Raw genomic sequence first — 16968 nt, 5'->3', positions numbered from 1 at the left:
AGCATGGTTCATTCAGAAAAAGTATAAAGGATCTTAAAAAAAAAATACTCAGCTCAGGAGAACACCCAATTCCCCAGCATACTGGATAAAAATGGTGTGGGTTTGACCATGAAAGAGCCAAGGTCCCACAGTGGCCGTGAGGGAGGTCGTATGTCCCAGTTTATACCCATTGTAGATCATGCAATGCCTGTTAATTATTTTTTGAGTTTTCCTTTCCCTATTTGCTCTCAAAATTGTCCCAGTTTGGATGATAAATTACATAGCCTCTCTGCCTGTCCGGTCCTGTCACCTCCTCTGGCCTCACCAGCTCCCTCATTTGCCTTTACTCACTCCCCACCAGCCACATGAGTCACGTTGCTGCTCCTCACAAATGCCAGGAACGTTCCTGCCCCAGGGCCTTTGCACTGGCTATCCTGTCTGCCTGGATCTCTCTTCCCTAGCATACTTGCATGGCAGCCCCCTCACCTCCTTCAGGGCTTATTAGAAGAACTGCAACCCCTCACTTTGAAAATCCACAGCCCCTCTCCTGCTTAATTTTTCTCCTTAAGCTCTCTTTCCCCTCTTACACAGGAGTCCTCAAAGTTCAGCCCATGGCCTAGCCACTTGTGTTTGTAAATTATGGTTTTATTGGTACACAGCCATGCCCATTCCCTTATGTATTTTTTCTGTGGCTGTTTCTGTGTTAGGATAGCAGATTGAGTAGTTGTGAGAGAGACAGTATGACCTGCCAAGCCTAAAATATTTACGATACTCTCTGCCCTTTACACATACATATATAATCTCTTAATTATGTTGTTGATCACCTGCTTCCTCCACTAAAATGTCAACTCCCCCCAAACAGGGATTTTTGTCTCTTCCATTTACTGCATATCCTGGGTGCCTGGAAGAGTGCGTGCACATAGGAGGCATTCAATGAATGTTTGTTGAATGAATGCGTGATCCAAAGTCCCCCCAGTTTTGATGCTTTGATTTTGGCCAAAAGGAGCATCTATGAATAAAAAAGGGTTTAGGTCAAAGATCAGTTTCAAGCACGAGTGACCATTTGTCAAGGGGCAGACATTTATAATCATAAACCAAGCACAGTCTCGCTGCTTTCCTAACTGACATTAACTGATGGAGAGAAACAGAGTGAGAGAGACAGACAGAAAAGCAGAGAGGGGGGAGGGAGAGGGAGAAAGAGAAGAAGACAGGAGGAGAAGGAGACAGAGACAGACATGACATAAGAGACACAAAGACAGAGGGGGAGAAGGAACAGAAGGGGAGAGTCAAACAGAGGGGAGGGGGGTGTGATGATTAGTTCCCAGTGCTGGGTTTGAATCCTGATTTCACCACGCTTGGCTATGGGGCCTTGGCAGGTCGCTTTATCCCTGTGGGCCTCGGTTTCATCATCTGGAAGATGGGTCTAAAAATGCCTCTTGCACAAGGTTGTTTTATAGATTGATCGACAGTACAAGAAGATGGGCGGCACCCGGTAAATTCAGCAAATGGCAGCCAAAAATGAACTCAGGAAGCCTTGGTCCTGCCAGGACTCCCCTGCTGTTCATGACGGGTCCTGGTTAAGGACCCCTGCCTCTCCACCTGCCCTCCCTGGTATCCATCAAGAGAGGGCACGTCTCGTCACCCACATGCTGCTTCCAGGCTGCTTTGGCTCAGCATAGCCCTCCTGAGCTTTCCCATGCCGCCACCACCACCAGGGGCAAAAAACCAAGTTTGGGCAACTCTATCGGGTCACAGATATTAACTAAACTCACTGCGCAGTATGCGTCTGTCAAATCATCATCCTGTACCTCTCAAACTTGTATCTCAATAACACAAAAACCAGAAAGAATCCCTGAAGTGTCTAATGTAGGCTCTTCTGCTCCCCAGTCTACCTTTTCTGCCCCAGACTTTAAAGAGAGTTTTAAGCAATTACTCCTTTAAAAATTAAACTGCTCTCTTGGGGCTCCTGGGTGGCTCAGTCAGTTAAGTGGCTGCCCGCAGCTCAGGTCATGATTCCGGGGTCCTGGGATCAAGCCCTGCGTTGGACTCTGTGCTCAGTGGGGAGCCTGCTTCTCCCTCTCCCTCTGCCTCTCCCCCTGCTCATGCTCTCTCTTGCAAATCAATAAATAAAATCTTAAAAAAAAATTAAACTGCTCTCCCTCCCTCCCTTCCTCCCTTCCCCCCTATCTCTTTCCCTGGGTTCAGTTCAGGGCACCTGGTCCCGCCACTCCCGGGCTGCCAACCTCAGGTCACGCTCTCAACCTCTGACTCTTATTTGTAAAATGGGGGATAGTAACCTCTACCCCTCGGGTTATTTATAAACCAAACTCCTAACTTTATTTGAATTTCATCAGGTTTCCGATTGATGTCCCCTTTCTGTTCCAGGACCCCACATTGCATCCAGTTGTCATATGTCCTTTGGCTCCTTTGGTCTGTGATAATTTCTCAGTCCTCCCTTGTATATATCATGACCTTCACAGTCTGGGACAGGACTGGCCAGCTACCCGGCAGAACGCCGGGTTTGGGTTTGTCTGATGTTTTGCTCATGATTACACAGGGATTGTGAGTCTTGGGGAAGGAAACCAGAGGTGAGGTCCCCTGCTCCTCACATCCGTCAAGGGTCACACGATTACACATTCACCCGGGGAAGGGGAGTCCGACTTTGGTCGCTTGCTTAAGGTGGTGTCTGCTAGGTTTCCCCACTGTAAAATGACTTCATCTCCCCTTTCCCTAGTCTACTCTTCAGAAGTGAGTCACTAAGTCCAGCCCACCCTCCAATGAGGGAATTCAGCTCTGCTTCTGGAGGGAGAGTGTCTGCATATATTAAATGGAATTCTTCCATAAAGAAGATATGTTTTTTCTTCACTTACTTTGTTTATGTGATAATAAAACAAATAAGAATGACCATTGATTATGGCTATGTCAATCAAGCCTTTGGTGTGGACTCTCTCTGGACAGGTGACATAGATAAAAGCAGCCAGCACACCATGGACACACCCGGAAATATTTGTCCCCCGCTCCTTCCCCATTTGTCATAATGACCAAAAATCTCTTTTTTTTTCTCTTAAATCTATAAAAAGACAAGTCTAAATATATTTTTTTCCTGATTATAATTGTGCTCACAGTAGAAAATTTGATAATACAGAGAAGTATTGGGAAGATAAGGATTCCTGAACCCCACTACCTAGACGCCATCTTGGTAGAGTGTCTTCCAGTCTTTCTTTTCCTAACGTACATTTTCAAATGTACACACTTGAGATCAGAAGGTGCAACAGGCTGAAGTGCATCCCGGCCCCTGTGTTCACATGTGGAAACCCTAACCCCCAGTGTGATGGTATTAGGAGGCGGGGCCTCTGGGAGGTGGTCAGGGTTAGATGCGGTCACACAGGTGGGGCCCCCACGATGAGGTTAGTGTCCTTATAAGAAGAGACACCAGAGAGCTAGCTGTCTCTCTCCCCACTGTGTGAGGAGGCAGCAAGAGGGCGGCTGTCCGCAAGCCAGGTGGAGAGTCCTCACTGTGCTGGCACCCTGGGTCCAGCCTCCAGAATTGTGAGAAATGAGTTTCTGTTGTTGAAGCTGCCCGGTGGATGCTATTTTGTAATGGTGGCCGGAGCCAAGACATAAGGTTTACCCCACCTTGATTCTTTAAAAAAAAAAAAAAATCAATTCCCCCCACTCATCATTATACAGTATTTCCGTAAATATTCAGTAAGCATCCGTAAATATTCTCCCAACAGATGCTTTTTAATGACGACGTAATATTCCCTCATATGAAAGGACCATACGGTACTGAACCAGTTGCTTCCAATTTTGTTCTATTTTTACAAATAATGCTGAGATGCACATCCTGATATGAACCTTTGACAGCACTGCTGATTAGTTGAGGTTAGGCTTTTTCCAGAAGGCACTTTATTTAACCAGGAAGCCAAGCAGAAAAGAAAAGGAACAACTCAAACCTGGGAAAACCTGGAAGGAGGCTGAACATGCCGTGTAGGTGAGCTGCTGCCATTCCCTCTGCCAACAATGCTCTCCCACAAACATCTGCCTGGAGCTCTCCTTCTCTCTGGAAATGCCACTTCCTCGGAGGAGCCCTCCCTGATTGCCTGACCTAGACTAGCCCCACCTTCCTCTTGTGCTCTTTTGTCCTCACAGGGCATGTCACCATGTCCCCTGTTATGCATTTGCTTACTGTCTATGTCCCGCTGTACGAGCAGTTTATTATTTATCATGTTTATTGTTTCTGTCCATCTCCTCTCTCTGAGTGGGGATTTTTGTCTGTCTTCTTAATGGTGGGTCCCCTCCCCCACCCCCGCCGCCGCCGTTCACCTGCCCATTTCCCAGCACACAGTAGGTGCTCAACAGTTACTGAATACATGAATGGATTTCAATGATACTGAGAAAAGAAACGAGATGTTGGGATTGTAAAGCACTGTCCACCCAGGCAGGTGGCCTCCATCTGGCATCTGAGCCCATGGATTCTAAGACACTTGGAGCTGGTGCATCTGGACTCTCTCCCCATGGGTTTCACCTGCCAGAGGCTAGTGAGGCCTCGGCTCTAGCATAAATGCAGAGGACAAAGATTCCAGACCCTGTGGCTGCCTGTGGCCGGATGGATTGAGGCGGCAGAGGGCAGAACACAAGAGCAGGGCCCAGATGCCTGGAAAAGCAACAGCTCTGTCCTCAGCAGCAGAAACTCAAAGGTAGTCACCTTAGCCCCTGCCTTTGGCAATGAGACGCTCTAATGGTTGTATTAAGTGTGTGTCTTAATTTGAGAAGCCCCAGACAAGGGTTCAGGTCCAGTAGTTTATTTGGGAGGTGTTATGGATTGAATTGTATTCCCCACCCCCCCAAAAGGTATGTTGAAGTTTTAACCCCCAGGACCTCAGAATGTGACCTTATTTGGAAATCAGGGCATGGCAGAGGTCATTAGTTAAGACGAGATGGTGCTGGGGTAGGGGGCGCCCTAATCCAACATGACTGGTGTCTTTATAAGAAGGCAACCATGTGAAGATGGGATATTCAAGTGGAGGACAGAGAATGTGTAAGCCAGGGAATGCCAAGGATTGCTGGCAGCCACCAGCTCCAAGAGGCCAAGAAGGATCCTCCCCTAGGGCCTTCAGAGGGAGCCTGGCCCTGCCAGAGCCTTGACAGGGCACTCCTGGCACCCAGACTGCAAGACAATGAATGTCTGTTGTTTTAGCCACCACTTTGTGGTATTTTATTACTGCTCTAGGCTCACATCAGGCCCACAACACTGCTGGGGTTTCTACCCACAGGATGACGGTGGGATGTAAGTACATGTAAAGTTCTAGAAGGCGACTCAGAGTTAGTAGCAGCTACCAGTAGGGTGAGGGTGAGGGTGGGGAATAAAGTGGGACCCCACAGCTCACTCTACTTCCTCAGGGGCGGCTGGGTTTTTTTTTTTTTTTAAAGATTTTATTTATTTATTTGAGAGAGAGAATGAGACAGAGAGCATGAGAGAGGGGAGAGTCAGAGGGAGAAGCAGACTCCCCACTGAGCAGGGAGCCTGATGCGGGACTCGATCCCGGGACTCCAGGATCATGACCTGAGCTGAAGGCAGCCGCTTAACCGACTGAGCCACCCAGGCGCCCCTTGGCTGGGGTTTTTATGATATAAAATTCATATATGTTTCTGAGAGGCGTGCCTACCAGGGTGGAGAATTCGGCCTACACAGAGCTCGCTGAGGACCAGGCACTGTTCTAAACACTTCACATGTACCCACCTCACTCAGTCCTCCTGCCCTGTGAGGTAGGACTGTGCTTCTGCTCATACTGCACAAGTGGAAATGAGGCACAGAGAGGCCAAGTGACTAGCCAAGGTTGCACAGCAAGGAAGTGGTAGAGTCAGGTTGGGGACCCAGGCAGTCTGGTGCCTGACTCTGCTCTCACCACTTCCCCTGAGCTTGTTTTCCCCAAGACAGCTCAACTCTAAGCTTCCAGGACAAATATCTCTTCCAACAATGGTGCTTATGACTAGAGAACCTTCTGGAAATTTGTGGTCCTGCTCATGCTTCCTCTCCCACCACTAAGCACATCCCCAGTGTCTTCCTCTGAACCTCTGGACACTTTCTCTGGACATCCGACCCCATGACACAACCCTTTCCCACGTTCACAATTTTCTTAGCTTCTGTTCCTCAGTCCCATTCTCTGCCCGAGTTCCTTACCATCCTGGTCCCCAGCTCTGTTTCACTCCCAGGAGGGCTCATTTCCCTCTGTAGCCTTCTGTCACACCACCCTGCAAAGCAAAAATCTAGAACCCATAAAAATCCCCCAGCAAGCTTTTGCCAATTGGGCATAACCTTTTGTCCAAGCTGTTTGCAAGTGAGGCCCAAGAGAGAGTCTGAACATCTCTCAGATCTGTGGTCTGTTTCTAGAGATGCTATGCTCAGACAAGGTCTTCATACAAATTAGAATACCTTCTTACATTCTTTATAGTTGTCAAAAAACTGTAATAATGGTGGACATCTATGTAGTCTACAATACGAATTACACTCCTGAGATGTGGTGGCTTGTGCAGTGTGTGACATGCTCAACTGTCCATGGCACTTTTGCAATCCACTTCCAGGCTGCACTCTCAACCCCACCTTAAAATGAGTCACTGATCAAAAGGATAGGTTCCTGCAAATCTCCCTCCACCCCCAAGAGGGAACCTTCCTCAAGAAACCTAAACTGCCACCAGGAGGAGAGTTCAGCAACCCCGCATGCAGGAAGAAGCCTGGTATTGCTTCCCCAGCAGGCCAAGCCCTGGCTCATATGGGCAGAACCTTAACTGGCAATTTCAGCATTTAAGCAGGCAGGGAGGATACCTCCGTGAGTCAACAGAGGTATATGTGTGGAGCAGCCCCAGGGGATGCTCCATGAGGTCGCTACACTTGTGGCATCCTGTGTTTGATTCTGAATCCCTGACTCCACCCACTTCCAGCTGCTGACAGGTGACTGACTTGGGGGGCCTCTCACAGCACAGGTGGGTGAGGAAGGTGTGCTGTTTTAGGGCAGACACAGCTCTAAGACCTGTACATCTGAATATCTATCAAAATTATGAATACGCTTTAGTTGTTGACCCAGTGATCCCACTTCTCGGAATGGACACCACCAACCCCAGCTATATCTGCACAAGGATGAAAAGACATAAATGCAGCAGGCTCATGGAAGCTCTGAGTTCAATGTCAGAGGATGGGGAACCTCCAAGCATTTGTCTCTGGGGAACTGATTAAATGCACCATGGCCCACCAAACAACGGAGTGCTATGCAGCTGTACAAAAGAACGAAGTCATGCTCCATGTCCTGCCATGGAAAGATCTCCAGGATATATTGTTATGTGACCCAAAAAAATCACAGAATAGAACAGCATGTATAGAATGTTACACTTTGGGGTAAGAAAGGGAGGAGGATATAGATTTGATTACACTTATATTTGCATAAACACTGAAAGCATACACCAAGGAGCTGAAGGGGTTGCACGTGGTGGGGGGATAGGAAACAAGATGCAAGTGGGGCAGGTGGGCCTCTCTCTAACGTTTTCAAGATCTCAGACAAGAGTGCTGATGGAGGCTCACATACTCTGTGTAAATATTTAAAAGCTACTAAATAAAATATGCTGTATGCTTCCCCTTTGTAAACATACCTTCATAAGCACTGGGAAGGTCAGGGTGGAATTTAGAACCTAGACGTCTGCACTGGATCACGATGTGAGCAAAGCCAGCCCTGCCCCCAGACCATGCATGGCCTTCCTTCTCCCCTACTCATGGCTCTGTCTGGCCCGGGGGCAGGGGGCTTCATGCACACATGCATGGGCACTCCTGCTTGCATATCTAAGCTCCGGCCACATTTGTGCCAACAGATGCTCCTAGGACACCTGGCACAGTTGGAGAACAGACGCACAGAAGAATCTCATGCAAGTCCACAGAATCCGGTCTTGGGCAGAAAATTCCAGAATCCCGGATAATCCAAGAGGGCAGTCTAGAAAGTGGGGTAGGTGGTGCCAGCTTCTGGTAGACATGTCCCCTGAGGCCCATGGACTCCTCACCCTCCAGGGAGGGAGTATGGCTGGCAGAGGGCCGGCGAGGGTCCCAGCACAGAGCCCCTTTGTATAGATCCCAGGATATTACTCCTTTATCCATGTGGGCTTTTGAATCACACAACCTTTACATATTAAAAAATCTAAAATTATATTTAAACACTTGCACAGTGAAAATTTATGCAGCATCTGTGTGCCCTCTAGATTTCCATGCCCAATGGCCTCCTCTACCTGAAGTTCTGATGCCTCCTGCCCCCCGCCCCCACCTCGCCGGCTCAGAGTCCCTCCAATGCAGCCTCAGGAATTGGCTGGTCCAGGAGAACCACCTCTCCCCGAACTTGCATCACTTACGTTGTAGAGGAGGTCAGTCCACCCTTCCATGGTGATGCACTGGAAAACTGTCAGCACTGCAAATAGGATGTTGTCGAACTGAGTGATCCCATTGTTGGGCCCTTCCCAGTAGGGCTGACATTTGGTCCCATTGGGGCAGGTGCGGGCGGGTTCCTCTGTCCCACACGGAGCCGGAGACTCACCCTGAATGTCATCTATGAAAGGGAAGGGGAGAAAAGTCAGGGGAAGGGGCTAGGAAAACCAACTCTGAGACAAAGGGGCTGTAAAGATTCAATACTGTTGGGAAAAGATGACTATTGGAATGAATTTATCAGTCTTTTTTTTTTTTTTTTTAAGTTTGGCTTTGTTGATCTATTCATTGTTTTCTGTTTTATTAATTTCTTCTCCAAGCTTTATTACTTTTTCTGTGCATTTCCTAAACTTTTGAGATGGATTCACTTTCTTTTAAGGCTATAAATTGCCATTTGCATGCAGCTTTAGCTGTATCTCACAAAATTTGTCATGCATTATTATCATTATTGCTCAAGTACAATATTTGGCAATTTCCATTATTATTTCTTCTTTGACCCATGGATAACCAAGATGCATTAAAAAAAAACTTGCCAGATATTTACAAAAATGGAATAGTATAGGGGCACCTGGGTGGCCCAGTCGGTTGAGTGTCCGACTCTTGATTTCAGCTCAGGTCATGATTTCAGGGTTGTGGGATCAAGCCCTGTGTCAGGCTCTGTGCTCAGCGTGGAGTCTACTTGCCCCTCTCCCTCTGCTTCTACCCCTGCGCTCTCTCTCTAAAATAAATAAAATCTTAAAAACATAGACTAGTATAACGAATTCCCATGTACCTATCACCAATTGCAACGCTTATCAACTCAGGGCTAATCTTGTTTCATCTGTATCCCCTCCCCACACTTTGCCCTGCACTAGAATATTTTTAAAGCAAATCTCAGATACCCTATCATTTCATCCACAAATAAGAAGCATGCCTCTTAATTTCTAAACACTTTCAGAGTTATCCTTTTGTTACCAATTTCCAGCTTGATTACACTGTGGTCAGAGGATATGTTTTGTGTAATTCGGTCCTTTAAAATCTGTTGAGGTGTGCTTTATGTACCCTAATATAGAGGGTTTGGGTGAATATGTCATGCACATTGTGAGATGGTTGGGTGCAGTGTTCTCCAGACTTCCATTAGGACAAATATGTGAATCATGTGATGCTGTTTTTCTGTAGCCTGATTTTTCTTTTCTATTTTTTCTTTTTTCCTCTCCTCTTCTCTCCCCTTTTCCCTCCCTCCCTCCCTTTTTTTGTTTTCTTTCTTTTTTCTTCTTTCTTTCTTTCTCTCTCTCTCCTTCCTTCCTTTTCTTTCTTTCTTTTTCTCTTTCTTTCTTTCTTTCTTTCTTTCTTTCTTTCTTTCTTTCTTTTTCTTTCTTTCTTTCTTTCTTAGGTACTGGGCTCAGGGAGCTGTTCTGGGGTTGAGGGAGGCCAGTACACACAGTACTTACCCTTAGGCACAGGAGCTAAGTTTCTCTCCAAACAGCAGGAGACAGATTGTAAAAATGCCACAAGGAAAGAGACACACGCCAACAGATGCCCTGTTGGCAACCAAAGACAGCTTCCTGGTGAAGTTGGGCTGGGTGCCAAAGGTGGAGTCTGAATTCCAAGGTGTTGATGGGGAGACCCCGGGAACCCATGGAATCAGAGGAGCACAGAATGACCCAGGGGTGTTCCCACTGGACCAGAGCAGTGGATACGAGAGGACCCTATTCAGCGAGTCACACTTCTGAAGGTTTTCAGAGAGCAACACTGTCCGCCAAGAAAACAAACAGCCAAGTGTGCAAACTCAAGCTCTCCACAAAACAAAAATATCTCTCAATGTATGTGCTATGGGCACAAATTCCCAACCCCCACTCAGCATGCAGCAGAGAGAAATAAACCAGCACAGAAGGCGTGAATCTTATTGGCCTTTGAAGCTTCAGTTAAATAGAAACTGTAGGTCATGCAAAGTGACACCTGCCACTCTCAGAAGTGACACCTACTGCTCAAAGTTCTGATATAAAGAAACAATGACCACATTGGCCACTAGTTTAAGCGGCTGGAAATGCCTTCCTCATTCACGCTGGATTCGGTACAGGGGGCTATTATTTAACAAATACAGACTGGAAGGCAAAGTCTTTTAAACATAAGGCTCAGAGCAGGGGGGAAGAAAATGCATGGATTTCTATAAGGAACGAGAACCCCTGTTTGTTGGGAAGGTCACCTCTGTCCAGAACCTTCTCCGTCTCCACCCTGCGACCAAGTCTGGTTCAGTTTCCACCCCCCTGCAGCCCCCCCACGTCAGCCAGTGAACACTGGTCCCTCCTTTTCCTCAGGGCTACAAGAGCTCCCCAGTGTTCGTCCATATTTGGTGGGGAGATAAAAGCACACGTCAGCCTTCATTGCTACGAACTGGTTGCAGATGAGGAGTCTTATCTCCTCAAAAGATTTTGGAGGCTCTTGGAAAGCAGAACGCCTTCCACTTTACCTTTGCATTTCTCTGAGTGTTTGGCACGGTTCTGGGCACGCGGGAACTGGGTTCCCGAGGATAAAGGAATGCAGCTGAAAACCTGTCTCTCCTTAGCAGTTTGGCCCAGTGGTTCTCTTGATTTCAATCCCCCCTCAACCCTCCGCCCCCCCATCACGAAACACTCTGAGGGCTGCTTCTAGAAAAGCAACCGTCCAGAGAGTCTGAGGAATTTGGTTATAAATATATTTTAAAATTAACCTGCTGCCTGGGTGTCTGTATATATCTGTCTCTTACTCACACGCCTTATATTTTTAATCGCGAGCTTTTCAGTCATCCTCCTAAAATGAGGCTTTCTAACCCCCCAGCTGCTCCCCCCACATCTGCCCCCTCACAACCCCACTCAGACCCAAGCCAGCTGTGCGTCTGCTTAGCTAGAAAGAAAAAAAAAAAACCTCAATAAAACCCCAAAACCTAGGCTCCAGGAGTCCTGGTTTCTCTGCTCTTGGCTGACTTTTCTGAGGGGCCCTGTCCTGTATCTCTCCCTCCTGCATTTCCGCCCGGGTGACGAGGCCAGGCGCAGAAATAGCTCTGCCTCAATTAACACCTTCTTCATCGGGGAAAGAAATAATTAGGACATCCCATATTGAGCAAACTTCACAAGCCCAGGAGAGAAGGAGTCAGGAGGAGCAAGAGAAAAGGAGGAAGAAAAAGGACATCTTGAATAAATGTTCCCTACTGAGTTTTCCTTCCCTCTGGGGTGGTCTGGGGCCAGGGCTCCACCATGTGGGGGTCATTAGGAGACGGTGGATAGGAAGCCACTCCCGGACAGAATCTTCTTCCCAGTGAGACAGGCCTAAAACCCCTTTCATTTCTCACAGGCGATCCCCTTCAGCTTCACCATCCACTCTAGGTCCATCCCCTGAATTCATGGTTCCCTTGTCCCATGATTAGTGCTGCCAGCCCCCCAATCTGCACCAAGATGGCCGGTGGTCCCAATACTGACATACAGGCTTCTGTTCTCATCCTGTTCCATTTGGTTCTTGGGCTCCAGAGAGCAAAGGAATTTGGGGAGCAGGAGATTTAACGGAAAATGTATCCGGAAGCTGCCGGGTCCCCCGAACGTGTGGATATTGGCGGACACCGCCCTGCCACACTGCTGATTCAGAGCTGAGTCCCCACAAGTGAGCCTCCCGCCTTCCTGGCTTTTCTCTGCCTGTCCCCCTACCCATTTCTTGACCCAACCACTGAGGAGTTGCCACTCACACAGGACCCTGCTTGCGCTAGGTTCTGACTGTTGGCATCATGCCTCCCAGCTGGGTGTCTTCAAGGCACATTCTGGGGGAGGCCAGGAGGACCACCCTCTCTATTCCTTTTCTCCAGGTAATGGGGACTGCCCCCCAAAAGCAATCAGACCCCTTCCTTCCTGACCAGGCTGCCCCCTTTCTTCCTGCTTGAGAACATAGCACGGGATGCGGTCCGCGCAAGGTTACAAGGTGGAAGAGGCTGGCACCCTGTCCATATCCTGCTGTTTGCCAGGCCCCCCCACACTCCCACCTGAAAACATCTTTCATGCCTGCTCCAGCCCAGCGTGCAGGTCAGCCAGCCGTGCCGGGGCATTAATGCCCACCCAGGGACAGTCCTTATCAGTGTCAGACAGAAGTTGGTGGATAACACCCTGGTTCCCTTGCCCCCTGACTGGGATGGCTCTGAGGAGCTGAGGACTGAGCCCCAGCTGCCCACAATGGTAGCCTACTTGATAACACTACACCCCTTTACTAGATGTCTTCCTTCCCTGTCTCATGTCCCCACTCCCCTGCTGGCACTTCCTGGGATCACTTCCCAAATAAACCACTTACCCCTGGGACAGCTTCCGGGGGACCCCAATGCAAGGCGCTAGAACAACCAAGACCCCAAGGGCTACCTCACCCCCAGCTTTGCCTGCAGCACTTTGGAAGGAAGTTCTCCCAGCTGCCAGGAGAAAGAAGCAAAGCCCTGCATATCCCTTCCAGGAGCTTGTCCCCAAGGGAGGAAGGTTGAAAACAAAACAAAACAAAACACATCATGCTGCTTGGACCTACCTGTCCCCTCTTCAAAGCAGGTGGTATGAAATTTTCCCATATAAAATTCTAACCCTATGATTGCAAAAATAAGGATTGCAAAAAATAGGAGGAGGCCGATCTGCAGCAGGGGGATCATTGCCTTCATGATCGACTTCAGGACGACTTGTAAACCTGAGAAGACACAGAGAGAGCCCCCATGGCTCTGTGAGCAAGCACCCCAAACCCTAGGAACCCAGAGTACACGCGAGGCTGGGGGTGGGGCAATGATGAGGGACCACACTCGCTGGTCATCATAAAATGGGAACAAGCCCTCCTGATATTTTAAGGCACTTCTTATTTTAAAATATTTTTAAAGTATTTGACATATGCTCTCATTTGATGACATTTTAGGCAAGGAAGGAGTGGAAATCGATTGCTTTCTAAGCCATATTCCTGGGTGTTGGGAAGCTTTTACCCAGAGCGGGGTGCCTTTTCCTAATTTTTCCCACCAAGAGGGGGCGTCTTTTCCTAATTCATGCAGAGGCACCAGCAAGGCTAGCAGCACCTCTGCACGGGGAAGACAGTCAATGTCCCAGTTCCAGTCCTGAGAAACCAGACATGATTTCATTGGCTTCTAACACAACCCCATGAAGTGGGCACCCATGTAAAATTATCCCCATTTTGCAGAGCTGGGAAGCAAGTCTGAGAGAGGTGATTCATCCAAGGGCGTCAGAAATAACAGAGCCGGGACTTAAACCCAGGTCTGAGTGATGTCAAATGGTATGTTTGTAGCCACTGTGCTATCAGGAAAGTGTATGGTTAAAATCAGGGTTCAAACAAAAAGCCTAAGGCCTTGCTTCTTGATTAGAAGAACTTCACACGGCTCATGATTAGCACCTCCTGACGGGTGGAAGCCACAGGGACCCGCAACGTATGGGTGATGCTAATGGAGGCGGTGTGGCGGAGTGGTTAAGGCTCTGGACACTGGTTGTGGTTAGTGCCCAGGCCGGGTATCCTCCATCTCTGCTGTGCCCCCCTTCCAGGTGCTGCGGGTGTTGGCTGCTAATAGCTCCCAGCTGCCCCTCCTCTTTATACAACAGCCTTTGGTTATCAAGAGCTGCCTTACCTGAGCAGCCACTGTCTTCTCGGCATTCCCCACCCACTGCCTCCAATAAGTGACCAGAGAAGGATGAAGAAGGCCAGCAGTCCCTCTGCCTCAGGTTCGAGGATAACTCTGGTGCTACTCACACTCCAGAGCTCCCCACGGGATCAGGTTGAGACTACATCCTTGCTCGGCATCTTTCCCCATCCCATCCTGCTGCCCTCATTCTCTCTCTCCTGACGGCACTCTCCAGATAAAGCAGGGCCACCTAGGCACCTAGCTAAGTCTGCATCGAGGGGACCCGACCTAGTCATCTACTTACTAGCAATGTGACCTTCAGCAAGTCAGGTCACCATTCTGAATCTTGGTTTCTTCATCTGTAAATGGGGACTGGAATAGCATCTCCCTCTCATGATTAAATGAGAGAGCACATATCTGGCAAAGTACCACCAGAGGTGGTGAAATTTTTGTTAGTATTAGCTTGGGGATGACCCTTAATGCAATGCTGGCAGCTCCTGGAATCCTACGAACACCTAAGCAGAAGTGCCTTCTTTCTACCAAAAGACCCTGATGGTGGTCGTCTGGGAGATCTCACTCTTTAAATCCAGATGGCAATGAACCTGACAAACGAAGCCAATGAGATGTAAAATGGAACTGATAATAGAACCTACATCACAGGCTTGTTATGAGGACAAATGAATTTTTAAAATGGCAAATACTTAGAACAGTGCCTGGCACATAGTACGTGCTTTTAAAATTAGTAGTAGTAGTACTAACTGAGGCAGTGGGACAGAAGGTCGACCCTGTTTTGTTTTGGTTTTTGGCAGCCCAACCTGCATCTGACCCTGAATATGGCAGCTGCGCCTAAAGGGTGGGGCAGAAGCACCCTTGGAGGAGGAGAAAGCAAGCAGATGGGACGAGTATGGGCTCTGGAGCTCATCACTGTCAAGTTGTCAGAGCTCAGGTGCAGAATTTAACCTATCTGAGCGTCAGCTTTTTCATTTGTAAAATGTGTTCATTGGGCGATTGGGAAGACAAACTAAGATAATGCATGTAAAGTTCTCTCTACAGTGTCCAGTATGCAGCAGGTGCTCAATAGATGGTCACAGTCACTGCCACCAGTGTTACTGGCCAGGCTCGGGGTCACACTTGCTAACACCTAGTCCTGCCGTTCTCAGCCACATGACCCTGCTCAAATTATTTAGCTGCTCTGAGCCTCAGTTTCCACATCTGTAAAATGGAGATATCAGCACTCTCTCCCAACATCACAGAATCGTGAGTACTGACTGAGATGTATCAGCATGGCTCCTGACAGACAGCAGGTGCTCAATAAACAGGTGCTGTGGTTATAGGTGAGGCTCCTGGCTTGCTTCCAGAAGCTCATGGAGACCTGCTACCAGGTTCCTGGGGGGCCCTTGGGAGCTTCCCCCCAAAAGAAGGCTGCCTTGGCACAAGCTGGGAAGCAAGCACTCAGGGGCCACTTCTGAGATGTTCTGCAGAGGGGAAACTGAGGACTCCCGGGACCCCTGAGCAGACCCCTTGCCAGGGTTGGAAACTCACGCACTTGGGATTCCAGACACCAGCTTGAGCGGCCTCAGCACTCGAACTGCCCTCAGCGTCCGTAGGTCAAACTCCGTCCCAACTGTCGCCAAGATGCTGGAAGAAAGAAGCCAGAGTGGAAAACAGAGGGTGGGTTTCAGGGTCAGAGGGGAATGGGATTTGATGTCATTTATCGGCTAGGTGACCACAGGTGGGTGACTTTACTTTGCTGGCCTCAGTTTCATCTTCCATGTTAACCGTACCTGCCTTATAGGATAAAAGGTGATTTATAATGACCCCAACAAGGTGTGTGGTTGATGGTGGTAATAAACACTGGATTGAGAGGAATAGAAGCGTCCTGTTGCACATGGTCAGGATGACGTTCAATATATTTCACAATGCACAATCGGAACGAATTGTGGGGAGGCCCAGGGGTCCTGGGGAGGGGCCAGGGAGAATGGCAGACCCTTTGGAGCTCAGCACCCTTTATCAACTGGCAGGAAAGTGGTTCAGTATTAGGAGCCCAGCCTGCATGGGGTTCAAATCCCAGCTCTGCCATTTCCCAGCTGGGTGACTTTGGACAAGCCAGGACACCTCTCTGTGCCTCAGTTTCCTCTTTTATAGAACAGGGATAATAATAGTACTGACATCGCCTCAAAGAGGTGTGGGGATTAAATGGACTGATACATGTGCTGTGATCAGCATGGTGCCCGGCACACAGGAAGTGTGCTAAGCTACTCGGAAATAAATGAAAAGGAAAAAAAAAAAAAACCACAGGAAACCAAACCAAACAATGAGTGTGGCTCTGCTGGTGTGCAGCTGAGGGAGCGTGAGGAGGCCGGTGTGGCTGGCTGGAGCCAAGCCAGCCAGGGTGACAGCAGGAGGAGGTGAGGGCAGGGTGGTGACGGGCAGATCGTGCAGGGCCCTGTGGGCCATGGTGCGGACTCTGGTTCCTTCTCCAAGTGACATGGGAGCCATGGAGGGTTCTGAGCACTGGAGGGTTGGGACATGACATGAATTACAAGAAGGCCCCCTAAGGGGCAAGGCCAGAAGCTGGGAGATGGTGGGGGAAGGGGCCACTGCATTTCCAGGTGAGCCGTGGCGGGTCTGGGTCAGGCTGCGCTGGACACCGGGGTAGCACTGAGATGAACTTGACCCCACCCTCAGGTGACCTCACAAGTGGGTGAGGTTCAAGCATGAATCCCTCTGGCCCCAGGCTGCAGGAGAATGAGGAGGACCTGAATACAGACAGGAGGGCTGGGGACAGCATCACCGCATAGCCCAAGTACGAGGCGGTAGCACAGCACAACATCTCAGATCTAGAGTTAAACCCTGGCCCTGCATTTTCGCATTGTGTGGCCTTTGTCCTAACCTGTTCAAGCCTCAGAAATGCAGATAATCCGACCTCCCCCTGGCCCAC

At 48.9% G+C, this 16968-nt stretch overlaps 1 protein-coding gene across 6 annotated transcripts in view; it reads right to left on the bottom strand.

Moving 5' to 3' along the window:
- The window catches only part of CACNA1A (calcium voltage-gated channel subunit alpha1 A), a 211655-nt gene that overhangs the window by 100689 nt on the left and 93998 nt on the right, over nt 1–16968 (bottom strand). For all 6 annotated transcript variants that reach the window (XM_078054736.1, XM_078054750.1, XM_078054755.1 and 3 more), the window contains 3 exons: nt 15574–15665; nt 12947–13099; nt 8368–8561 (listed from right to left, as the gene is read on the bottom strand). In XM_078054736.1, coding sequence (XP_077910862.1) covers nt 8368–8561; nt 12947–13099; nt 15574–15665 — 439 coding nt within the window. The remainder of the gene's footprint in view (nt 1–8367; nt 8562–12946; nt 13100–15573; nt 15666–16968) is intronic.

The sequence above is a fragment of the Halichoerus grypus genome, chromosome 1 (assembly GCF_964656455.1).
Source record: "Halichoerus grypus chromosome 1, mHalGry1.hap1.1, whole genome shotgun sequence".
Taxonomy (NCBI): Eukaryota; Metazoa; Chordata; class Mammalia; order Carnivora; family Phocidae; genus Halichoerus; species Halichoerus grypus.
The sequence above is the reverse complement of the archived record's forward strand: the minus strand, read 5'-3'. Positions and strand labels throughout refer to the sequence as shown.